Source organism: Pyxicephalus adspersus, chromosome 1, assembly GCF_032062135.1.
Source record: "Pyxicephalus adspersus chromosome 1, UCB_Pads_2.0, whole genome shotgun sequence".
Lineage (NCBI taxonomy): Eukaryota > Metazoa > Chordata > Amphibia > Anura > Pyxicephalidae > Pyxicephalus > Pyxicephalus adspersus.
In genome coordinates this window covers 24,341,403-24,368,937 of record NC_092858.1, presented here as the reverse complement: position 1 = coordinate 24,368,937, position 27,535 = coordinate 24,341,403, and the positions used below count along the sequence as shown (strand labels likewise).

At 36.4% G+C, this 27,535-nt stretch overlaps 1 protein-coding gene across 1 annotated transcript in view; it reads left to right on the top strand.

Moving 5' to 3' along the window:
- The window catches only part of NBEA (neurobeachin), a 371,654-nt gene that overhangs the window by 304,020 nt on the left and 40,099 nt on the right, over nucleotides 1–27,535 (top strand). The window contains exons 42-47 of the mRNA XM_072398659.1: nucleotides 5,141–5,258; nucleotides 8,043–8,145; nucleotides 10,978–11,093; nucleotides 17,370–17,482; nucleotides 23,333–23,473; nucleotides 25,924–25,955. Of these exons, the coding sequence (XP_072254760.1) occupies nucleotides 5,141–5,258; nucleotides 8,043–8,145; nucleotides 10,978–11,093; nucleotides 17,370–17,482; nucleotides 23,333–23,473; nucleotides 25,924–25,955 (623 nt within the window). The remainder of the gene's footprint in view (nucleotides 1–5,140; nucleotides 5,259–8,042; nucleotides 8,146–10,977; nucleotides 11,094–17,369; nucleotides 17,483–23,332; nucleotides 23,474–25,923; nucleotides 25,956–27,535) is intronic.

The window sequence follows — 27,535 nt, the reverse complement described above, 5'->3', positions numbered from 1 at the left end:
GGGCATCTTTTCCATTAAAAAGTTCATTACAAAAAGCATCCACTGTTTTGCTGCATTAGAATTTCATGTGTTGGACATCAGGCCTGTAGTTTATGTGATGATTATAGGTTCACTTTGACATCTTAAGACTCAGTCCATACCACTGACAAGTAATTTACAGATTGACCTATTTTACATACTTGACAAGGAGAGATGAAAAGATCGGTATTACATGTGTATACACACCACACAAACACTTCAAACATTGATAATGCATATTCCCACTGTTGATGAGAGCCTAAGAACGTATTATGTACTCTGAACAACTGAAAAAACAGATACACATCATTTGTAAATCATGGTTTAGTTGTCATTTGTGGTTCTGTAATGGAGACCTGATAGCTGTGGTTTATACCGATTTCCCATCACTTTCTATTCATAGGCTGCAACTGCCATAAATACTCAGCCATTATTGCTAATAGCCACATACCTTGGGGGAATTGATTCCAGATAATTTGAGCAATTAAAAGGTGGTTGGCTTGTTATTTGGAAAATTGTGTGTTTACAACACTCACCATAATTTCCTCATTTATATATACCATCATGACTTTAACCTACATCCCTTTTATCCATAATTAGCATGAGCCGTCTTATTTATGCTATTTAGGCCAATTTTTAATGGAGGGGAAAGGGGAGCTATTTCTATATTTAGGAATGTTTACATCTGGAATTTGTCCAAGACTTTAGCTTTAAAAGACAAATAGAGTTGGGTTTTTAATGCATTGCTGAATTTAAAAGTAATTTTAAGGTTTTTATTGAAGGTAAATGTTTTAAGAGGACCAGAAGTTTGTTACTAAAGGAAAAACATGATATATGGAAACGAATACAACCACCATCTAAGGACTTCTCTGCATACAGTTTCGTAACATCCGTTATGGCTTATTCAATACATAAAGGTACACAGGGCACCTTATGTATAGATAAGGTATACAATACAGAAATGGGAACCTCTGGTCTTACCCCGCCTAGTCACAGAGTTTCCTGTCCACAGCTTTAGGAAGGCATACCTTTCATTTGGACATTTTCATTGTGGAAAGTCTCTGTTCCTGGAACAATTTGGCATTCATTAGGAGAGTCTCTGTTACCTTGTATTCGCTTACATTTTGATATACATTCCAATATTATTTAGTATTATTTTTTATTTACATAGAGCATCTATACCTTTCTTTTTACATATTTGACAACCTGACAAGGTAACCTTTGCTTATGTATTTTGTTCATTATAGGCTTATGAAAGGTTTACTTTAATCAAAACAGGCAAAGTTTCATTAGAATAAATGTGTTATGTAGTAAGCTAGGTGTAAAACGACTTGTCCATTATGTTCAACCATGCATCTGAAAAGCCTTGAATGTTGGAAAGAATTATGACCAGCATATACTCATACCACCTGTAGGCATAGACCGTCATTGACATTCACTGTAAGCTCTAATATCTCAAAACATTACTCTTGAAATACAAAATACCTATGTGCTTGACATGCACACATTTTGGTTATTGCTATAAAACCTATTTTTTGAAGGCATTGCAGCAGATTTGGGTAGAAGCCAACAAATTGAATTACCCACCGTCATATTGGTTAAAATCTATTGGCATCTTCTTTGTTACATTTCCCATTCACAATACAGAATGCTTCAAGATTAGGACTACTAGGAAACGGAGAAGTGTGAATCAGATTAGAACAATGTTTGTGGAAGCTCATACCACAGGCTGGGCCCATTTGGTAATAATTATTACAACCCCATTTTAGGTCAAAATAAAGGAAATCATCTATGTATTTCAAGCTATATATTTTTTTTTACTGGTAGAGCAACACAGAAAATAATGTGTTAAATTCTAATAGTTAACCAGCAAAGGATTTATCCTTGACATGTGATTGGCAGAGAACAGAGCCAGAAAATACAGTTTAAGGCAGGAGAATTTCTAGCTGTGGCAAAGCGCCGCTTTAACCGCATTACAAGAAAACGGCCTTCATTCAGAGCAATCCCTTCTGCTTACCTTTCCTTTGTACTGCTCAGTGTTACTGTTCTTACCGCTTGGTCTCTATGACAACTGTTTAAATTGGGATGGGTACCTGTCATCTGGAGTATTACTGTGAAAAGTGTTAGTGAATACACAGTCCCATGGATGGAGCATTTCAATGTAATCCAATTTTAATTGAACTCTAGAGACTTTGATGTGCTGCATAGGTTGGGAAAGTGCTATTCCTGGGAGAAATTACAGCAGCCCAGCACAGCTTCACCAGTCTGGACTGTCATTGCTTAAACAAAAAAAAAGCATTAGCATCAGACTTAACCTTCCTTATAAAACATCTCACTCCTATCTCACCATGGAGCGTGTGCAGTGCACTTCCAGCCTTACTGCAAGCAGTCTGTTCTCCAAAGGGTTTCCAGATACAGATGACTGTTATGGTTGATTGATAAATAACCTCGGTACTTGGCAGTAAATCAACACTTTTAGGTTTCCTTATCAATAACTGATTTGTGTAAGTATTTTGCACTTAGTAAAGGCGGCTATATACTGTGCAACGTTTTCAACAGCTTAGACATTAGATTTGGTAAAAATGAATGATCTTAGCTGAAACTCACCTGCATGTGTGTTAAAAAAAACGACCAATTCCAGTTCTCTTCTATTGCCCTAGTGAGCATGTTTATGCTTGTAGTAGACACCCTTGACTCCAACGTAAGCACTGATAGCATTGGACAATTGTTGAGAATATTCAAACAGGACAAATTTACTTGTATTCCAAGACAAATGCTTGAAAGCTTCTGTTATGACATGCAGCAGGTCACAGACATAAAGAACGTTTGCTCACTCAGCCTGAAAAAAAAATAGTCATATAATGCCTGCCCATGATTTACCTTCTTATCATATTTTCCTGACTGCCATATTGATTCCCGTATTTCAGTATTTAGCATTATTTTATTCTATGTGATGTTGCTGCTATAGCTTGCTCTACATATGGCGATTGTTGCTTGTATGTAAACTTGCAGCTTCTATTTAGATGAGGTGTTTGACCTACTTCATATGCCTATAAATATCACAGTTGAAATGCCATCAGCCGTTACCTGAACAGATTAGCACTTAAAGCCTTGTTTCTAATTTATTTCTTATCTTCAAGCACTTTGGTCTTTGAATCAGCCATTGGGTTTCCTTGTCTTTTATTAAGATGTTTAGATATTACCAAAAAAATAAATGAATTTTTGAATGACATATTAAAGTAGACACAAAACCTAACTGAATGGCATTTAACATTGGGTTACATTACTAAAAATATTTAAGCAATCCAAGCACAAACTGTTAGTTTATACACTGATCTGTTTATAGTCCCCACAGCAGCACACATTAGGACAATATTAGTCCATATCTAAATGACTTTGCATACTGCCTATTGTGGACACAAATACTTTCTAAAATGATACTTGCAGATTCAATATTTGATGCACAATGCAGTAAACTTGATAGACTTTCAGCCTCATCAGCTATGATAATAACCTGAACTGCCTATTTTCACCATGAGGAAGCGTGACATGCAGCATGAAATGACCATCTGCTTTCTGTTCATACACCTCATGAACCCCTGACACAAGCTGACTGGTGAATGCACAGCACCCTCAATTTCCATTCACTTTAGAGAGCAAAGCATAGCTACCAGTGCGGGTAACTTAGCTGTCTCTATCCATCTATCTGTCTTGGGATTATGGATCTCTGTTTATCAGATTTAAGTGTCTTTTTGTCAATTTGATATGGGGAAGATCTACACCAGATTCTCTGTCTGTCTATTGGCATATACAGACATTAGATAAATGTTGTTCTGAACGAATAATTCTTAACCCATCGTCACATATTCATTCCAAATTTGGCCAACAACCTTAAAAGATGAGGATTCACATGATTCTCCAATGCCACTGTTGGTCATAATGACTTTTTCAGGTTACACAGGTTACTTTCAGAGCTATTAGTACCAAAAAATGTGTGATTCAGTCTAAAAGATTAGTTAGGGCAATTACTGTTCATCCTTAGCGTGTGTACAGATGTTGCTAGACTGCGAATAGTGCACAAAACCACACCTGCGTGGACCGTAGTCAGTTGACATGTCTATGATGTCTGCTATGAACGAGTGTATCATTGTCATATGTATGTGATATCGTTTGCCAAGAATTGTTTATTGAGAACTATTTTTATTTAATGTCTGTATGTAGCTTTTATCAATTGAGTGCACAAGTCTGTTTGTCCGTCTCTGCATTATATTTATATCCTGAATATCTCTACATTTTTGTCCCCTTCTCTCTTTCTTACAGTTTTTCTTTCTCTTCCTGTATATATATATATGTATTTATTTATTTATTATCTTTTTTTACGTCTCTATCTCTCTCTTCAACTGTCTTCAATCCTTATCCCTCTTAGCTTTTGATATAACTATAAAAAAATATTTTTAAATAATAATAAAAATTAACATTAACAACACTTTTCAAGTTTGAGTTCTCCTTCCTTTACTTGTCTGGTTACTAATGTACCAATACCTTAATATAAACTCTGCATTGTATATTGCATTACCAGTAAATTTAGTGACTATTCTTTTCATCAGGTAATAAAAGGAATATAACATAAACTGTATGTTTTAGATTTTCTCTCCAAGAGAATGTTCTTAGAAAACACTGATTTATTTTCTTGTAAGACTAATAGGTATTACGTCTGTTGTTTTCGAGATTTGTTAACATAAATAGGATTTAGATATCTTTTTATTACATGCACTGGGACACTGATGTGTTCTTTCATATTGGAGAGGAAAGTGGTATAACAATAAGCAGTGTGATTAAAAAAAACTTTATGCAAACATGCCTGACAAGCGTTGTCCTCTGAGACCATTCAATCATACCAGATTGTCTTCATGCTGTATTTCCCATAGGTTCCTGTTACACACCAAAGCAGCTGATCCTCAAGGACTAACATTTTCTAATTAATCTCCTATATTAAGTGACGATAATGAATTCACAGAGAAAAGGTTTAAAGTAAAAGGTTGTAATAAAAAAAATGAATTAAAATATTATAAAGGGAAGAAGAGTTGATTTTAAATTTTTGTCTTAACCTCTGTTTTTTCAGGTTCTTGCTTACACTGAAGGCCTTCATGGGAAATGGATGTTCAGCGAGATCCGGGCTGTCTTTTCCAGGCGCTATCTTCTACAGAACACTGCACTGGAAGTGTTTATGGCCAACCGCAGTAAGTTACACCTTTGTAAAACAGATATTTTGCTGTTAGGTCTTTGTGCAAAAAATGTTTCTGACACAACTAACTGCAACGCACAGAAGTACATTTCCATGTGTTGTAGTGTAGTACAATGGGGCTGATTTATTAAGGCTCCCCATGGCTGGAGAGGAGACACTTTCATCAGTGAGGCTGGGTGATCCTGGACCTGGAATGGATTTCCTAAAAGTCATTTGCTATTTGTTAGCAAATGTTTTCAATCTTGGACCAGATCCATTCCAGGTTTGCTGGATCATCTAGCTTCACTGCTGAAAGTGTATTCTCTCCAGCCATGGATAGTTTTAATAAATCAGGTCCAATGTCTCTGCATTGGATAATGTGTTAGTGTGCTATTGACAGGGAATGTCACACCAGAACATACTAATACAAAAAACATGCGTTATATATTCAGTAATACACATTCCCACAATACACAGGTGTAAATGGGCCCTTTGTACGCCCCAATGAGTGGGTATGATGAAACGGTTTGTTAAAAGATTTTTAGTTATATATTCCATAGGTGGGGAATTGTAAAGGACGCATTTTAAACAAAGAAATTCTTTATGAAATGATCTGTGAAAATCAATGAAAATAATAATTCTCCTCAACAAACCAATAAATACAATACCATAATTTACTATATAAATCATCCTTATCATTCATTCTGTCTACATTTAGTCACATAAAAGCACAAATCTGAAAAAGGTTATTCTTGAAACCAGGCAATGTAATATGGGTCTGAACAGGTATCAGCTTTATAATATATGGGTTGTCATTGACTGGGTCCTCTACTCATTGGGGTCTGAATAGGCAACTCTACTCAAAGCCACCATCTCATATACAATATTTTCCCAGGCCTGGGGGGCAAATGTCTTTGGGCTAGTCACCCTCTTTATAGAAGTGATGGGGAATCAGATTAAAGTCTATCCAGAAAACACAGAAATTTAAAATTCTCAACCTGGTATTTGTATGTGGGAGACAAAAACAGCTTCTTCCACCAGAGCCAATTTGTGATTTCAAAGGGGTCTTGCCTTCTGGCATGTTCCCTGTTACTGTTATGTTTACTATTTTGTCTGTTTCCTACTTCTTTTGGATGTGCTTTTTAAATGAAAACATATTGCTTCATAAAGGAGTAGGCTTGCTACAAAAAGTGACGCCTCTGTCAGTTATTTTCTTGATTTTGGACATCATAAACACACACCAAGTACGGCATAACATAATCCCCATTACTAATGGTGTATTTTGATTCATTATCATATCCTCCCCCATCCACTAGCTTTGATCAGATGAAGTTCCTCTCAGCTGGTGCACAGGGATTTTCAACAACCAATACAGGTCTTGCTGCATGAGAACAAAGAGCAAGTGCATACAATTTGACATTATGTAAGTTCTGGAAACTTTTAATCCAGACTGAAAACATACTTTAAAGTAAGCCTGTCATAGACATTGACAGCTCAAACTATGCATGACAAAACAATACCTAAGCTTACGCTGGAACCAAATATCAGGGACATCAATGAATTTAAAGATGTAGGTGGCTATGGATATAGGCAAACCTTAAACTTACTTTAAATTACGTGTGTCTCTATTACTTCATACATCCTCTTGTGGTTGGCCACAGAGGCCCTGAAAACCTAAAATAAAATATTGAGCTCTGCTTTTTTACATAAAATGTGTTTGGCTAACTTCTCCATGATTGGTCAATGTGGATTCTCATCACAAAGGTGGGATAAGCTAGATCCAGTAACAATAGAAGCTTGGTTCTATTTGTTTATCACAGTAACACAGTTTCAGGGCTCCTAAAATGCTGCACAGGAATTATTAGCTGGCATTGTTGGCATATACCTTGAAGCACTTGGATTATAAATGCAATGTTACCTTTCCTGTGTTGTACTGCAGTCTAGCAGCAATAATACTGACTACTACATTCAAGTAATGGTGCTGCCATGAGAGAGATACACAGGTCTAAATGGTCTAAAACAATTCTAGTTGTGTGACCAATGTAATGATCATTTGTCCACCATCCTAAATTACTCACGTAACATAAATATGCAGATTCGTTTTTCTGACCTTGTTTATCCCTACACCTTTTCCAGGTTTGTCATCAAAGTATTCTAATTAGAAAAAAAAGGATTACAGTGAAATACTTTAATTTATTCCAGTTTTCAGAAGGAGGTTGGGAATGGCCCTTGTAGTAGATTTCTCATGGCAGTGTCCTTTAAATCACAATTTAATTGTAGTTTCATGGTTCCTACCCAAGCCATTATTTTTACAGTGCCAGTTTGCAGGGTGTAGTAGTATTTTTTCATCTTCTCTGACTGCCTGCAATAACTGGTCAGAAGCTAGAGAGCAGGTTATTATTTCTAGTACTAAAGCAGCTTGTGTGTAGTTCCAGAAAGACAAGGGTGAGGTGCCTACCATCCACCCAGCATGACTTCTATATTGTGCCTTCCTGCCTTTTCAGTGCATTTAGCAGGTGTTGCAATCTGGGCAGTATCAATCCCTAGGGTACCCAGATGCATTCCATTTCTTACCATGGTATCTCTTTAGTTCCACTTCTAATTAGGATTGACCTAAGTGCCATAATATTTAAAACAATTGTAAGGTGCACATCTTTTTTTTTTTTTTGGGCGGTGGGGGATACCCATCTTTGAGTGTAGAAAGTGTTTCTAATATGAAATATTATACAAATCTGTAATTTTTATATACATTACTTTTTTTATATTGAACTAACAATCCATTTCAAACTTACTCTTACAGCTTCAGTCATGTTTAATTTTCCTGACCAACCCACCGTGAAAAAAGTGGTATACAGTTTACCTCGTGTAGGTGTAGGCACCAGCTATGGTTTACCGCAAGCCAGGTAAGTCTTTATAAATAATACTTTTGTCATTTTTCATCTCTGTAACTTTTGATACTAAATTGCTAATTACAAAATGAGCCCATTAAACACTGTATGTATCTTAAACTACCAGGTGACATATAATTTTACTAAAACCATGGTCTAAAACAAACCTTTAGGCTGAACACATAAATACACAGATCTCCTCCCCTCTCCCACCTTGTGATCAAACAGTATAAAGAAAGTATCACACGGATGAGATGAGCATCTCTCTCTGCACTCTTCTCTCTCCTTATGTCAGCATTCTTCTCTTGGCATTACAGCACAACTGATTTTTTTTTTTGTGCTGGTCAACCAAATAAGTGTAGGTACTTATAATTCTTACATTTAAAACATATCCTTAAGGTTGTATTAATGATTACAGAGCTGTATTCATTTGTTTGTCTTTTATATTTGCTTAGAGTTTAGCTTCAATTTCTGGGCATCCTTTGGCCTCCAAATAATATTCACATATTAGTGTTTCTGTTGTATGCATAGCAGCCCATCAACATGCTCTAAATGGTCAAAGGTTATCTAGAAAAAGCCTCTGTGAGGCAATAGAAGTTTTCCTTATTCTATACTAAAAAAAACTCTGGCATCTTCCAACTGTGACATCTGCCCATACTGGCTGCAGGGAACTTCTAATTCAGTGCTGTAGGTGTATCCATGCCAGCCAGTCCTGGCATGGGCATCACAACAGAATGAATCCCTAGAGGACCCCACCACTGCTCAGCCAATAGGATTTGTCCAAATCACATAGAAAGTGAGAGAAGGATCCCAGCTCCTGTATAAAGAAAAGCAAAGAATCCAGAACATCATGTGACCACTCATTTAAATAAGTTAAAATCCTTTTCGGTACATTTTTCTGTGCTAATTATTAGATAGAGGTGGTGCTGAAAAAGAGCTTAGAAAGTAAATTTATGTCAGCATACAACTATTGAAGTAGAATGGAGTTATAGAAATGTGTCAGCTACTAGAATGGGCTGAATGAGTTCTGAATTCTGTTTTTGTCCTCTTTTCTATTATGTTTACTCTTTTTCACAACACCATGTGTCCTGTTTCTAATAATCTGCCTGGATGAGATTTTGTGGCATGCTTTGTTTTCTCACAGGGATAGAAAAACAAATGGTGAAGAAAAGCAAAGCACAGAGATCATTAAAGCAATGTTAGCACCAAGGCTGCACTAATTCTGAAAGCATGCCGCTCTTGAGCAGCCCTTGTCGATCTCATATATTTGGGATGTAAAGACATTTCTGACAACTGGCTTGTAGATCATGGGAGCTGTTGAAACAAAGCAAGAGCTGTCAATCAAACAGTCCATGATGCTCATCAAGCGCACATCCTCCTTTCCTATCCCAGATATTACTGATGTCATTCATCTGAGCTGGTGACATGCATTAATCATGCATATAACATCCTGTATCTTGCACAATCCCCCTAATTAGGTGGGGAATTGTTATCTTAAAAGGATTTGTGTTTAAAAGAATGAAATGGTTGCAAAAAAATTAGAGAATTTGATAAATAGGATAAAAAGTTTATATTTACTTTAGGTGACATTTGGTTATGATTATATCGGTTTAAAAAAACAGCCAACCGATTTGACCTTTTATCTGTCTTTACCAATGAGGAAGATGTGCTAATTGATTAGCAGTATGTAAATGTTATATTACAAAGTAATTCTGCAAAAAAATATGCATATTAAGAAAAGCATGCACTGTGTAGTAAATGTAGTTTACCTTACAGTTCAGTCTTTCTCAGCCATTTACACTTGAGCACCACTGCTAAATATTGGAAAAATGCCCCTCACATTGAGAGTATGAAGAATGGTGGTGGCCCATATTCAACCCTTATAGACAATTAAGATGATCATTGGGGTTTGTGGCAATAGACCATGAACTATGCAGTTATCATCAGATAGGAGGATAGTTGACCACAGCTCAAGGAACCCCTGGCAATTTCTAGAGGAACCCTGGTTGAGAATGGTTGCCACAGTCAATATTATAATTACTAAAAACAAATAAAATCACTATATCTGAAAGTGCAAGTTGTCTAATTAGTGTTGGTTGCTGTTATTATTAAAACCATTTTTAATGATCTGTACATATAGATAACCTCAAGTTGTACCCTCAAGTTCTCTAGTTCATTGCCTTCTAAAGTTGGCCATACACTTTGTAACCTGATCAATCTGATTTAGATCTAGGAAAGATTAAGTACAGGAACATACCTGAGTAGATGCCCATTAAATGGTATATTTAACTTCCTCTACAAAGTTTTGGTAGATCTTAGACTGAATAGGGAATATTTCTTTCAGATTTTCTGCCTAGTCCAATCAGGACAAATTTAAATCCCATCACCTTGCTGTTGGAACGAATATTCAATTGTTTAGTTATTTTACAAAAAATGAAATTTAATAAGTTTACATTTAGGAATGGTCATCCTAGGCCTATCTGCAGTTTTGTGGATTGGTTACTCTGAATTTTCCTATCGCATGTTAATAATATCTTTTCCTTATTTATCAACATATTCTGCAAAGTCAAAAGTTAAAAGGGTTATTATTCTTCACACAGTTCCAGCTAAATAAGAATCAAAATGTCTCTTGCCACAAGAGCTTACATTCTGTTTTAGGAACGGATGAATATATAAGATGTGCACATTTTGATGGTCTGCCTACACAACCAATTTTATATTTTATACTTGTTTTATGAATGTCTTCCATTGTTAAAGACTGTGTACAGAATATTTAGCTTTCTGTGTTTGGATGCCATATGTGCACAAAATCGCTAAACAGAAGAATATTTTGTGATCTTTTTTTAGGCGAATATCCCTGGCCACTCCCCGGCAGCTTTTTAAATCCTCCAACATGACTCAGCGTTGGCAGCGACGAGAGATTTCCAACTTTGAATACTTGATGTTCCTTAATACCATAGCAGGTAGGGCTGCTGGCTCTTCAATCCTTTCTAATATGTTTATGTTTGTCAAAATGTTGAGCACCGTGACTTGATCGAATGCGTTTATCCCTCTGGGACTCAGCTGCAGCCTTATGATAGACTCTGAAGCACTCACATTAAATTTGATAAGGGAACGTGGAGCCTATCACCAAGGCTCTCCTGATGCAGTGAATGTTATGGAGGCAGTGCCTAACTCTCTTGCCGATTCCCCAGCTTGACAGCTTTGTCTGAAGCTTTATTAGAGGCAACAAACCATCGCCAGAACCTGTCTGGAAATAATAATGGGGGAAAATGTAATTTTACTATTCCGTCATTTTCAACAACAGCAACCAGACACAAGTCTAACAACAGTATCCCTGCCTAGTACAGATGTCACCTGCAGTGTGGCATGATTAGGTAACCATGTTGTATCTGCTTACTTCTAATCTCACACATCACAAAAAAAATATACTGAGTGTGCAGCCTTTCTATCAGTCATAAGATGCTTTGTATGATGTTTTGTCACATAGCTCGTAAATGTGTACTGCTTTTTGGAAACAAGGTGACTTTGCAGATTCCTTTATTTTATCCAGACATTTCTCAAAGGTGCAAGATGCCCCAAGTCCTCAAGGTCATATCACCCAATACTAACATCTTCTTCCTGTTATCTTCCACCTGTTTGTCAGCATTATGAAAATATATTACCTTTTTTGACTTTTTACATTACTTTTTCGGTTTGCTATTTGTTCTTCTAGAGGATTCTAGACCCCATTTATTTTTACAGCAATGTTAGTTCTTGAGTGCAGCTTGATGTAGGAATTGGCACCCAGGAGTCTTCCTGATACTTGAAGGGCTAACATCTAGAAATGCAAATTCTTTAGTATCTGTTACATTGATTTTTGTTGGCTACTAGCCTGTAAATGACAATGGCAATAATAAGGCTGTGTGACTGCTTTGGCTTTAGTTCATCCTAAGCAGGTAAGTTAGATCTGGTAAGGCTGACCTGGTACACTCTCAAATAAATTTATTTTGCTTGGAGTAGACTTCACCAAAGCAGAACATATCATAAGGAAAAGCAAATTTAAAGCCCACCTAAACCCACAGGTAAACCAGACAAATTCTCAAAACACCTGTTTTCAATTGAGTAAACTACCTTTGGAACAGAACTTTACCAATTTATAACAGACAGGCAGAGTGTATTGCCATCCTGTAACAAGGAGCTATGGCTGGATCACCGTTTAATAAAAGATACAAACTTTGAAATGACATTAACATGTTAAAACTTATGTCTAGAGGTTATTTGTTGGCTTTAAATATACTTTAATAACAAATTTTGTGACTGCTAGAAGTTTGCATTTCCTGGTTTAATATTACATTATTTACATTTACATATTATTACATTGTGAAAAAAACATAATTATTTTATCTAGGTTGAGATTGCTACCTACCTGCCCCCCTTCCATTATCGTAGGTCTGAGAGTTGTTGGTCTGCAGCCCTCAATGTTACACTACTCACTTTAGTTTAAAGTAATCCCGCAATAGAGTTCCATATCATCCTAACAGTTGTAGGACATTTTTCCTAAAAACTTCTTAAGATGAGGGCACTCTGCAATAAAAATGCCAGTAAATGTTTACAGAATACAATTTTTTTATCCCCCCCACCCTTTACATTTCAATTATTATGATCTTATGATTTGGTGACCTGAATTCTCTCACCTGTAGTTAAGCAGTAAAACTAGGTCACATCCTTTCCTCCAGAGTGGGATTGGACTTTGAAGCAGCAAGAAAAGTTTGCCCCTCTTCTCACACTTCTCCATCCTCCTGTTGGCATGTTCTTGTCAGTACATAGGCACCCACAGCCTGACAAGCTTCCAGTGCTTCCCATCCCTCTTCTAGTCTGAAAAATGTTTTACAGGTTTACTAAAGTCTGGCAACAAATTGGGTACTTATACTAGCTACATTTATAGAGTACTACAAATGCAATACATATATACATGGATTACCTTACATGGATATACATGGATAGTTCCAAATTAAGCTATATTAATTTGAAAGTATTGGTTACTAATTTGTCCCAGCTACTGTTGCAGTATATGACAGTGACCTTGAAATCCTTTATTATTTTGTGAACCAAGTAGAAACTCCCTGCCTTTCTCACTCCAATTCCCCACATCCCCCAACTTATGATGTGCAAGCTTTTGCTAACTAATTATGTATATATTTAGCTGCAGCCTGCGTTGAGCTTATTATTGTCATGTAATTAGATGTAACTCGAACTGCTTGGTTCTAAAAAAATCATTAAAAATTCTTTCCTAATGACCTAGAGATGACAAAATGTCTGTAAAGTGTGAAAATGCAGACAAGCATAGGAACATCGCTTGTAGAGTGTTAATCCAGATGCTGAAATCATCTAATTAAACAATATTTTGCTGTCATTAACATTATCACCGAGGAATTGCAGTTCTAATTTTTCTGTCAGCTGTCCCTGAGCTTCTTCACCTTTTAAAACTAAACCATTAAATGAGACATTTTAATTAACAAAAAATACATTTTTATTTTGTTTTTATCTGCGAAGGCATCTTTTGTCTCAATCAAACCTGTTTGTCCTTCACTTAATTGTGCTTGTCCCCTCACCATTGCGATTGCTATTTAATATTCAGCCTTCCTTATTAATCTGTGTAAAATGAGTTTCTGGAAGACTGTCAGCATTTGCAGATGGTCTGGGAAAACTCCGGACGGCTAAAGTCCTTGTGTCACGGGACCTTGCTGCAGAGACTTCATCTTAACAGAAGGCAACTGATCTATTAGGGTTTCACATTAGGTGTGTGGTCAGAATTGCATCCTTCTGTAATATTTCCTAACCAGTAGCTTTTACGTCCAACACACATTGCAATTTTTCAATATAGATCTTTAAATCATTGTAAATAATTAAAACATTGTAATTACAATGTAACATTGTAATAAACAATCTAAAGTATATGCAAACCTAGTTACTAAAATGTAAGCTTTAACATGGTTCAAAAGTCATGTTCAATATTTTGAATCTGCATTTTTTGTTAAATAATACCTGGCGATCCTTCCATCTTGGTTCTTGACTGCTTTTGCATTCTCAACCTTTTGATGAAGACTATAAGTAACCATTTCAACAAAATTGCACAGCCATGTTTCACAATCTGGGAACTCATAACTATGCACTGGAGAACGTACATGAAGACATGAAGTGGCTGAATGAAATAAGCAATGGGGTGTAAATATTGATGGTAAAGTTACTCTATGATGAACTAGTTTAGGTTGAAAAAATGCACCCGTTGCTGATTTTATTAGAGCTACAAATCCCATATCTTTGGGACTCTCTCCTTTTCTCCTTTCTTCCTTCTCCCTTCCTCCCCTCTCTCCACTCCTCTTATTCTCTCTCCTCCCCACTCTCCCCTTTCTCCCCTCTTCTCTTCTTCTATTCTTCTCTTCCCCCTTTTTTCCCCTCCCCACTTTTTTCCCTCTCCTTCTCTTTCTTCTCCTTTCTCTTTCTCTCCTCTCCTTTCTTTTTTTTCCCTTTCTCTCCTTTCTCCTTTCCCAACATTCCTCTTCTTCCCTTCTCATTCTTCTCCCCTTTCTCCTCCCTTCCCTGTCCCCCCTCTCCCCTGTCCCCATCACTCTCTCCCCCCTCCCCTCTCTTACCTTTTCTCATCTCTCCATTCTACACCGGTATATTTATTTCCATAATGTGAAACTCCAGTCTACAGATTTTGTTTGCTGCCTATGCGCCCTAATAGATGATCCATCAGTGCTCTTCAAGTTTTGACCATTGTCACCAAATTCAGATTAAATATCACGTCCAGGGCATACCGATATTTTTATTTTTTGCATTATAGGAAAGATATAATTTTTTAAGTCATAAGAATGTGCACTGTCTGGGTGTGGTGAACCACTAATCCAAGCTGGTCAGTCCCGACTGGTCCCTTGTACTGTTTTCACTGATTGGAGAGCCTTGAGGTCAACCTTAAGGATCAATCCAAAGTACAATTGTCACTAGAACTGGATTAGTGTGGGGCTTCCTGGATTCAATGAGGACACCTGTTTTTGTGATAACGGGAGGGATTTTTTTTTGCTTTGGTTAGTTTTCCATTCACTTACAGTCACTTTTCAGCCTTCAGATAGGAAAAGAAGGCTTTGTGAACTGGTCCCGGGTTTAAAACCAGCATCCAAGTAGAAATAAAATCTTCCTTTATTTTCTATAAGTTTTGGGGTAATTGGATAATAAATTGTAAAATAGATACCCTTGCATTTAGCTTGCAGTCATAGGTATCAGGCCAGCATACAGCTTTTGCATTGTGTGGATATCTTGCTCAGTGCTTTATGTCCTGGCAGGTGATAGCATTTTTGTTGCCTTTGTTAAATCTGCATGGAACAAGGAAAGCTCTGTTCACCATCCTAGAACTGGTAAACCAACAATCATTAAAATCTAGAAGGAAACGGTCTCATGACAGCATAGTAAATCTCCTCCCAGCCTGGGAATTGATAACCTAGGTTAGATTTGTCAGTTTCTGCTGGGATACATTTTCATTCATTTAGCAGCCAGGAAAACACCAAAAGCAGATCATTAATGGTTGGTGTTATGTGACTCACTGAAAGCAATAGCACTTTTCTTGGAACAGTAGGGGGGCTTTTCACTGCCACTTGTTGTAGCATGCTATTTAGCACTTTACGCTTTTGGTTCTCTGATAAAAATGAACCTGTGTTAAAAAAAGATATGTGTGTCCAGCTTGATAAACATACAAAGCACCCACTTGTTGTACACCATTTAAAAATACATGCTGGAAATGTATATAATTTAGGGACAAACATGTGACTATACCATGGTTATTATATATATATATATATATATATATATATATATATATATATATATATATAAAAAAATAGAATTATCTTAGGTACTTGCAGGTAGCATAATGTCTGTAGTTTACCAGTATGGAGAATTGTCTAATTAAACAGCACAAATGACAGAAATGTTCTACCAGCCAATCAACCAATCAGATTTTAATTTACTGAAGTCAAATACATTAGGAGGCTTTTTGATTTGTTGGCAATTAAAGAAACTGAAGCCCTTTGAATCGGATTGTTAAATAAGACGGGGTTTGATTGGACCTTTGGAAGATATTCCTTCCCTTGACATACAGATATTCTGTGTAATGTTTGGTAAGCTTACCAAAAGCTTTGACCTGGGTCATATTTGCATTTTCAGAAAAGATTAATATATCTTTGTGGATTGGTGGGTTTCGGTGATCTTATGAAAGCCACCCAGACAGAGCAGTTCCATGAACACTGGAGCAAAAAAATATTAAATAAATGGGGAGCCCAAAGCATCCAATTAGGTTTTTTTTTCATTCAGAAGCAACTGGATTGTACATTTGCTGTATTGTTCTTATTCCACTTGTTATAATTTAGGTTAACCTAACCTGCTTATTGTTTTAAAATTACCTAATTCACTTTATTTTTTCGGTTAGCCACCCTTTCAGTGTTCTAATATTGACTTGATTTGCAGTACCATGTTTATATAGAAGCCCCAGCAAATCAGAAAAAATAGAGCAAACCTAAGGTGTTATCAAAAAACCCAAGAACAAAAATTAAACTGGTGATCAGTTTAGTGACTCCGTTAACACTTCCTATACTTGGGTGACCACACTTGCTTGGCATACAGTATCCAGCAGGAACAGCAATGTCTCTTTAGGCCAGAAACTGTCTTAGGACTACAGATCACCGTCCCCTCTTCCCTTCCCATCTCTTTAAAATCTGGGCAGGTATGATACAACTGTTTGGGGTAACACTACAGAGTTCACAGCACTGGATTTCAGATTAACATAAACTTTAAGAATCATGATGTGGGGAAGTCTAACTGGTAAATCTGAAAATATAGCTTTCATGCACAGATATGAGCTAACATACTTTCTGTACCAGGACTGGTATCTATTTCTAATCCATTCTTGTGGTTAGCATCAATTTTACTCACATCAGGAAACAGTACAATTTTATTGTTTCAGTCTGCATAACATAAAAATAACTTTTTTCTGAAGTTTAAAAGTTTTTATCTGCTGGACCATTAAGTTGGGTGCAATCCACTGTGTGTGTTTTTCTGAATCCCAGACTTTATGTTACACTTCACAAGTAAAGTACAAGTTTACTTGTATTTGCGGTATTTTTGTTTACGTGGGATACAATGAATCATCACTAAACTGCTGTGCATCTCTTCTTTAATGACACCTGTGTCTCTCTTTTCCTTAGGGCGAACATACAATGACTTGAACCAGTATCCTGTATTCCCGTGGGTGTTAACAAACTATGAATCGGAAGAGCTGGATTTAACTTTACCAGGAAACTTCAGGGATCTTTCAAAGGTAATCGCCAGCACTAAATTTGCATCAGTGAATTGGATTTTTAAATAAAAAAAATTGTAAGTTCATATTAAGTAATAAAAAGTTTTATCTTGTTTTGAAGAGCATTGTTTTATAAAGGTATAAACATTCTATGGTTTGGTATTGCTTACTCTTGCTAATGTTATATGACTTTTGCCAGAGCGGGGGTTTATGCTGATTTATCTATGTTTTCAATTAACACAACTGTGCTTTTAGATTTTTGTAACCTAATAATTTTAAATAATTGAGGAATTTTCCTTTTCTTTACAAAAAAAATTATATTATTCATATTTACTCAGTTGAATGTGGTCAGTAGCTGTAAAAGTTTATTAATGTGATAATTGGAGTTTCCCACCTTTCAATATTTCTAATCAAGGACAGAGTGTTCTAAGTTCTAGCAATACTAAGGCATGTGAAGATTAAATTCTACATAGCTTTAAAATAAGTCACTTTTTCATAATGCAAAGTAAGCAGAGTTAATCATAGTCTGTCAGAGATTTCCATAAAGAACAGTAGACAAGATGATCAGACCAACCATCTTCATACATATAAGCCATCTCTGTAAAAATGTTTAACCCCCATTTTGCCCCTATCCTCCAACCAATTCACATTAATAAAGTAAAATCCCTTTTACACAATTTGTGCCTACCTACACCCTCTATCATGTGTCTCACTTTGGTGCCCTATCCAGAAGTGGATACCAGTGTGGCAACTTACAAATTGGAACCCTCATGGTGATACCATCCTGCCCATGCAGTCCTCTAGATCTTGAAAGGACTGCTACTGCTGGACAACCAATGGGAAATGTCCAGTCACCCAGATAGAAACCTGAGCTTCAAAGGAGTGACCCTTCCACTCTGCAGTGAGGTAGATAGACTTGGGACTTGGATGACCATGGATTTAGGTAACTTTCTTATTTTTATTACAATGATTTCTTGGAGAGTAGAGAAATCCTCATATTCTCACAGATCAACATTAAGGTCAAAATCTACGAGGCTAACCATCACCAGCAAATAGATATAAGAAAAAAAGCCTTTGGAACTCAATTTGCCTCAAAGGGGCAGTTTACACAGATTTTGAGCCAATTCCCAAAGGTTTCTTTTGTAGAATGCTTACAGAATTTCTTATATAGCTTTCTACAGTACATGAAACTATACAACCCTGGACTGCCATGATTGACAGCTGCATTGGAAAAGATAAGCAAATATCGAAGCTGATGAGTTAGCTAACTTCAAATGCTGCAAAAAGTCAATTGCAGTGACCAGACATTTTATTTAATGTACTTTAATAGCCATCAACTAAAGTGCTAAGCTGTGTGGTTCTGCAGCTGCTGCACATTGCAGAAACTTAAATCTAAAAAGATACTTAGTACTAACATAGAATATGTATCACTAAAAAAATTAATCAAAAGGGCATCACAGATGAAAAAGGGAGCAGGCTGCTGCAGTAATAAAATGCAGGAACCAAGAAGTTCCGTCACATACCTGAAGCTACATTCTAAACCTTCCAGTTACAGCCAAACATTTACAGGTAGTGTCAGAACTTGGCATTTGCCCCTATGTATTCCTACTGGCCAATCACAATAATAAGCAGCATTGGAGGCTGATAGATTGTCCATTGTATTGAACTTTAGCAAAGAACCCACTGGTGCACCTATGGAAATTTTCTGACAATAAAAAATAAAATGTATTGTTAGTTAAAATGCAAGATAATTACTTTACATTACATGTATTAATTTTCATCCTATGATGGACATTTGTATAATATTGTTTTTGTAAACAGTGGATGACAGGGCTGTTAGGAGGCTCCTAATAATTTCTTAGCCTAAAGTGTACAATGTTTTTTCTGCTTGTATACAGTATAGAATGTGCGGCTGGATTCCCAGTAGTGTAGATATTTTGCAGCAGAGTGAATACTGGAACCGGTCAGAAAGTTTGCTGTACTATTAGGTCCCTGTCTACCCCTAAACAAGAAGCTCTTTCCATTGAGAACATATATTATGGAGCTATCTTTGCTAAGAAACATTATCATTTTCTGAAACTGTTATACATATGTCTCCCTTTCTTCCCGTTGGATTGACTGGCATCCTCTTTTACACATGGGTTCATTAAAGTTCACTGTTACTTGCAGTGACGGGAGTGTTAGGCATCACACCCACCCTCACACCAAGCACCAGATATCCTATTTGTTAATACTTGAGCTGTTTGAATGGCAGGAGATAAGCACAACAATTATGCTCCAAATTAGTGTGTTGCAGGAAGTGATAAAGCCTGCAGGCTTTTTACTGTAATAATGCAAATGAGCGTATTGATGTGTGAATACTTTTGGCAAAACTAATGCAGCTCTATGAGACATTCTTTTATTTCATCATTATGTACAGCCAGAACAGCACTGAGCCAGTCAGTCATGAATTCCAGTTCCTAGGACTTTTTTTCCAGGTTTAATTCAGTGAATAGATGCTTCTACATTATGTTTTTATGGGTGACAATTCCTCACCTAAGTCTGTAGTTTATATAGAAATGATGTCCTTGGCTGAGTACTCTTTTTTTGGTTTTATCTGTACTACTATTTGTAAAACAATATGACTTTTTTTTTTTAAAGATCTGGAGCACATTGAGGGCAGTATTAATGCTACATGCACCACTGTGGGCATTGCCAAATCAAATGAGGGCTTAAACAGAAATGGTTAATTACAACTTAAGCCTACTCTGCCCTGGGTCACAAATATATAATGTACAGGGGTCAGGTGTATCTAACATATAGACATGTCCGTGTCTCAGCCAGCATTGAAACATGGACCTCAGGGACACCAGGTAAGAATGCCCAGCCATAGTGATTCCACGATGATTGTTGTTCTTCTGTAGCCTGCAGGGGGTCACAGGAGAGATAGTCATGCTGCTGATATCCAGAATTTCAGAACACTTTGCACATGTCACCTGTCGTTTGAGAACAGTCATCACAGACCCTGGCCAAGTATTGAGCTTGTCCATGTTTGTTCTGTATCTGTTCTGAACTGAGAACAAGGAGAGTATCTTCAAATCCATGCTAGAATAAATGTCTTTAGTGCCAGCAGCACTTAATGATGATTTATTTTTTGCACCTATTTAGTCAATGAAGATCACAAACTGCTAAAAGCAGGCAGCCCCTGCTTCCAATTCATTTTCATCCAAAAGTTTTTAATAGCTTCAAGAGCTGCAGTTGTTGAGTACAGTTGACAATCGAAAACCCAACCACCAATAACCCGTATCCTTCAGCTTTCCGGCATGAATTTCGGATTGCATTTTCAATACAGGGACTGTAGTATACTGTTTGGCCACTTATGTTTTGATGGCACTGTTCTGCAGAAACAGCTGGTAGGTCTTGCTTGCTATACCAAATACCCGCTGAGACGTCCCTGCTGCCTGCTATCCGGAACTGTGCCAGATGTCCGTGGGTGCGGCGAGAGGAAGGCTGGCCTGTATGTGGAGGTAAGTTTAACTTTCAGGAGGTTGCCGGATTTTTGAATGTCAACTGTAGTTTCAGTTCATTATAATATTTGCCATTAAATTGTCTTACTAGAATTTTGATTCCATCAAATAACTTTTAATTTATACTGATGGTCATACTGTGAGTAACACTGTATGATCTATCTTACTGTCACTATACGCTTTAGTTTATATAGTTTTACCATGGTCTTATATGTTAGCGGTAGAACTTATTTTCTAAGTAGAATTTGTTTAGTCCAGTCCCTGCAAACCTTGGTCCAGTAGCCTGGAATATTGTCCCCTTCATAAATGTATACCTTGTGTGGGTTCACAAAATGTACATTTCAAATACTCCCTTTATTATTGCTGCTTAGTGTCGCCAAACACATCAGCCGTTCTGCATGAACTGTTTTCATCATTAAATGCGCTTTACAAACTATCCAGTGTGAGCCAAAGTCACTTTCCATTAGACGTGTTATTCCGGTGATAGATTTCAGCAGACGTATTGATTTGGTTTGAAGGCAGTTCACGCACAGACTCTCCCAGGGCTGACGTGAGAATTTCAAGCCTGGGGCAACTAGCCCAACTACAGCCCCCCCTTTCTAATCCACCTCCTTTATTATTTGAGGATGTGATGAATTCCAATACCAACCGTACTGTCCAAAAAGGACTAGTTTCAGGTTCAATAATAAGTAATGAATGATAAACGCACAATATCCACAACAGAACTGCATCTTTTTATACAGTTGAAGGGATTTAACCAGCATCATGTGACATCAGGGCAGCTATGGGTGTAAAGTATGATTGCGCAGACTATTGCAGAAGTTTTATCCATTGTATACCATAACTTGTTCAGTATAAATCTTTTCTGTCCTTTTTACTAGTTTTGTTTCTTAAAAAATGTTTTTCTGTCTTTACATTTTTATTTTTGTAATATGCATATTTAAAATGTGGACTGTTGTATACATAATAACCACACCATGGTGTAATTCTAGCAAGATAGTGTTGGAATTGCTGTGACTATGTTAGTTTTATCTATACAGGGAAATATAAATGTATTATATATGTATTGTTATATATATAAGGAAGGGGCCTACTAAAAATGGGAACTATTTACTTGTTGTATGACACTTTTGGAAGCCTGTATCCCAACAAATTTATCTTATTTATAAAGAACAATATATCTGATCTCATAATATTAAAAAATGAATCGGTCCGTGAAAATATGGTCAAAATTTTGGTATAAAAAAAACACTGAACTGAAGCTGCCCCTAAACAGAAGAAAAAGAGAGACTATTGCAAGTAATAATATTAACTCCTGTCTTCTTACTACACCACCCATTCATTCCTCTTTATTGGTGTCTGCATTTTATTAAATTGCTGTGCAATGGTTGGAATACAATTATCAAATGGTTGGCAGCTTGACAAATTCTCCTTGTAAAATAAACACAAGGCTTACGTTTTACAAATAACTGAAAAAAAAAAGGCTGAAAAAGTATATATTAATTTTTATAAAAGTGACATACATGGCATTTTGACAACTTATAAACCCCGATTTGTTCAAAAACCTAGTATGGGTTCTGTAAAGCTACCTATAGACCAGATCAGGGTGTCACTTGGTTTGCTGGAATGTGACACGTATGTCAATGCTTTAATACCGGGTTTTCTTTTGAGCTTGTTAGATTTGGTTGTTTGATTTCACAGCACAGTATTGCCACATTTCCTGAAGCTCCTAGTGAAAGTTGTATAATACAATTTCATTAGGATGTTAGGTGTCAACACTTCTTTGACAGCATCTGAAAAGTAATTGCTGTAATCAGATACCAGAGTTGTTTTCTTGCTTTTTCCTCTTAGGATTTCTGGTATGTTTCCTAAGAAGGCTTTATAATTGTTAATGAGTTAGAGCTTGAGAGGGATTCTTGTCCTGCCTTTGTGTTGTAAGTGATTGCAGCGTGTTAGAACCATGTGCTTTGTAAAGGTATACTTCAGTCAAACATAGGAATTATGCATTTAAAGGGACCCATGGGACCCGGCCTGCCTGCCAAATTGCCCCAGCTTTCAGATGAGCATTTACTATATACAGCTTGCTGCTCTGCTGGGTGGATTACTATTGCAGGATTGCATATTAATATGTTCTTATGTTTAAACAAAAATATGGAATCATTAGAAGGGGGTTCCAAAGTATGGAAACCTGTGATGAGATGTCACATCCGATATGAGAAGTCAGTCATTTCTAACTGCAGTCAGATTTTAGCACATTTGCAGTGTTTTCATGACAATATTGATAGTTTATTTAAAATTTTAATGTCTGGATGTATCAATTCATTTATATAACTCTAAAGTATAATTTGTTCTTATTTTTTCATAGCCTATTGGTGCTTTGAATCCAAAGAGAGCAGTGTTTTATGCAGAGCGCTATGAGACGTGGGAGGATGACCAGACCCCACCCTACCATTACAATACGCATTACTCCACCTCCACCTTTACACTATGTTGGCTTGTTCGAATTGTAAGTATTTATATTTTTTTATTTGTAATGTTTATTTTACTTTTAAAGTACAAAATATGTGCTGCATTTAATGAACTCTGACTCATTTGCAACCCCTATTTAATGTACAGTGCCGTGTGATATGTTGGCTTTAAAAAAAAGTTTATTATTAATAATAATAATAATAATAATAATATTAATAATAGATTTTAAGGAAAATCGTCCATTACTGACTTCCCCCTGAAAGTGCTAGTTGTTTGGCTATGTTGCAGCTTTGCAGCTATAGCATTGTTTCCCTTTACAGCTGAGCTCTCTGCTGCTAGGTGTATGTATATGTGTGTGTAATATATATATATATATATAATATATTCATTGCTATATGATTATTGCCAAATATCTGTGATCACTGTGAATATGGCAGCACTGAGTGTGCATGAGTGTTCCCATTCATCTGCTGCCTTTTATTGCTATAGCATTGATATGAAGGAGCCCATTTTTTTAGTGTTTTCCTGGTGATTTTTTAACTGGCAAGCTTATTCTGTAATGCATGCAGTAATACAAAACAAATTCTTTTGTAATCAAATCAGTTTGGAAATTATTTCTACTTGGTTGCACCAAGTTTCTGCTTCAACATCCAATATTTGTGTACTGCTTTACTGCATCACTTCTGTGCTTTTACAACCCAGTTCCTAAACTGTTAAATATGCATTTTGTAATAGATATATATATTTAAAGACTGACAAAGGTTGACATAAACTTTCTAATGAATACTTTACAAAGAACTCTATTGCCTAAAACAGCCAATCAGAACTGATATCCAATTTCTATAATGCAGGGGAGAAAAAAAAGAAGGACTGTGTTGGCAGGACTCTTTTAATTACAGTGTCCTCATTTATGTCCTAAGTGTGACCTCACATATTTTGCTGTCATTTCTTTGTTTAGCTGCCTTGCCTACTTTATAGATAGGGATAAAAGATGAAGTTTGCTAAGTCACTTCAGTCAAAAATGTAACAATGTGCTCCTTGCAGTTCTAACTGTGATGACTTTGCTGCCTCTGATTGTGAATACATTTAGGCTGTCAGGTGTCTGTTCACTCACAGAATCTCAAAAGGCTATCGGTGAAATCAAATACCAGAGTGACTTGAAAATGTAAAATATTCTGAGTAATACTTACTTGATTGACACATCTATTTAAGAAAATACTCATTTACAGCCACTGTGGTTAATGGAGAAAAGAACATTCCAAGATTAGGCACACATACTTTACAAATTTGTGGTCTTAAAAATTTTAGATATGTGTAAGATGCACGAAAGGAACATCGGCTTACAAAATCTTGATTCATGCTAATATTTAAATAGTTTAAAACTAATGTACAATTTGTTCAAACTTCATAATAACTTTTAAACATTTATCAGTATTGAATTATGAACTTTAATAGGCAAAATAACTTTTCCTACATGTTTCTATTGTTGAGCTTTGAAAAAAGATTCCTCTTGGAGGTATATAATTGGATCATGAGATCAAAGGTTTCTATATTCTATATATATATATATATATATATATATATATATATATTCTACTCGGCTATTTTATTCTCCCATGAAAAATTTAGTAAAGGAGCCTGGTATTAGGGCACCTTAGACTCATGATCCATGGGACTTATTTATTTTTCAGCTCTTGTTGGTTTTCATACCTACAAGTAATGGTCATTAAGGTCCTTAAAGATTGTTATATAGCTTGGTGAATTCAGCTGTTGCATTCGTTTTAGGTTGTATTGCATGAAAGGGTCCTGTCATTTCATAAATTGAGCAGACAGTAGATGTAGTGCTGAGAAAAGTTTCTCAAATTAATGGTTTGGTTCCTCATTCAGCGCACGACATTGTTAGGGCATTTGCCAACAGGCTTTGGGCTAGTATTATCAATATTATTAATAATATTAAAAAGTATTTACATAGCACTGTACATTAAATACGGGTTGCAAATGACAGACAGATACAAACAGTGAAACAGGAGGAGGAGAGGACCCTGTCCAGAAGAGCTTGCGATCTAGTATCCATGCCATCAGCTGCATACATTTAGGGTTTCTGAGATCATTGGGAATTCATTGACAGGTGCTTTTGGCCTTCATTTGACCTTCTTCTCATCAATATTTGATCAGTTTAAAGTGGGTTTTTAATTCCCATAGACCTGTATGGGAATGCTAAACCCCTTAGAATTGAACAATAGCTATTCCACATAGGTCCTTACAGCCACATTTGTGAACCTATTCACCATAGACAGCCATATTTGCACCACATACATTTTGTTTTTATAGAAATCATATTCTCAACACCAAATCGATGCAACATTACATTTTGAGCTTCCTAAACAATAGTCTGTTGTGCTTAATTTAAAACAAAAAGTCCAGATTTTGGTTGTTGAATACATTTTTTATTGTTTTATGTGTTTATTTCTTTGTATTGCAATACAGAATAAAAAGGGTAACAAACTTTACAGATCCAGGTAACAGACTTTACTTAAATAGTTTTCTTCATATATACTAAAGGATGCATCAGTAATTGCTAGTGGGCTTGTGAGGTCTGGATAAAACCTCTATATCTGCTTATGAAGACATGGAAGCCCCTCTGTCAATCATAGCCCCACACTATGTCTCTGTGAATTGGGATTGCCTATCAATTTCACAGCACATAAATGTACACATTCTGTTGGACTGTACCTCTCTGTTACTTGACAAGGTGAGCAGATACATGGGCTCCTAGCTTTCCCACATTCTCTTGTAACTTTATCCAAATGTTCCCAAAGAAAAATAACGTCCAGCTCCATAATAAAAGTTTATTTGTATGTGAAACAGGCTATTAGGGGCCCTGGGGCAAACTAGGTGACCCACAAGCTCATTATGAATTCAGTGTGCAAGCCAAAAACAGCATTGTACCAAAGCCACATCACTCCTGGATCTGCTAGTATATTTGGAGAAGCTTAGGTTTATCAGGCCATTACTGATGGTGAACATAAAATATGCATGTTTATATTAATGTTATTAGTAATATTTGTATTTCATGGACATGTCACAGCTATTAAGTTTGTGAGCCATAAATGTTATACAGTGTGCTGAAATAACAAGTTCACAGAGTTTGAAGGGCCACTAAACTTAGAACACTAGTTTGCTAATATAAAGCATCTGTCGATAAGATTCAAAGCAGACACTTTGAACTTTGATTTGTGTCTTATAAATAGTATTGTGAAGAACGATATTTTAAATATTTTTCTACATTGTAGTGACTGCCTGTTCTAATATCACTGCAAACCAAACAGGGTGGCTTTTTCTCAGTTGAAAATAGCTGAAAAGTATAAACTTTTTATAGCTAACTACATAACTGATTTTTATATATAAAGTTCATTGTTTCCTAAAGATTTGGAATATAGGCAAAAAATATAGGCGTGCCATTGTCCTAACTTTTCTCAACTGGATACTGATCCAACCCCAGCTTATTTGATGGTGAAGCAAGTTCACTACTCTGTACTGCTACCCTGATTTACTTTATCTCCCCATCAAGCAGCCTGTTAGGCGGAAAACTCCAGTACCATAGAACCTAAATTTGATGTGGTTCACCTGGAGTAAATATCATCCTATTTAACGGTACAGCAGCTTACAAGACCAAGCAAGCTTCATTGATATCTCTCTTAAAGCAGTACTAAACTCACCTCTCCTCACTCCATTGCTGGTGTTGACATCTTTACTCAGTCCTCTTCTGGGTTCAGGTCTTCAGCCATCTTGATTGGCCAGGGCAGAATGATGTAATGTGGGGCAGTTGACTTATTCCCAGCGGGCAGTTGACTTATTCCCAGCACCCAGAAACAGATAAAAAAGTGTTAGGGTACATTAAACACAAAATTGCAAACTGGCAGGTAAGTTTGTTTTATTGCAGAATGCATATAAGATGTATTGTTACAATAAAAAACTGCCTTTCACAATTTTTTATTTAAGTTTAGTTTTGCTTTAACTGCCCAGTGAGTCACTTAAATGAAACAAAGATGGAGGGTTGGGAATTAAGACAATTGAGCTGTCACTGGCTTCATTCTTT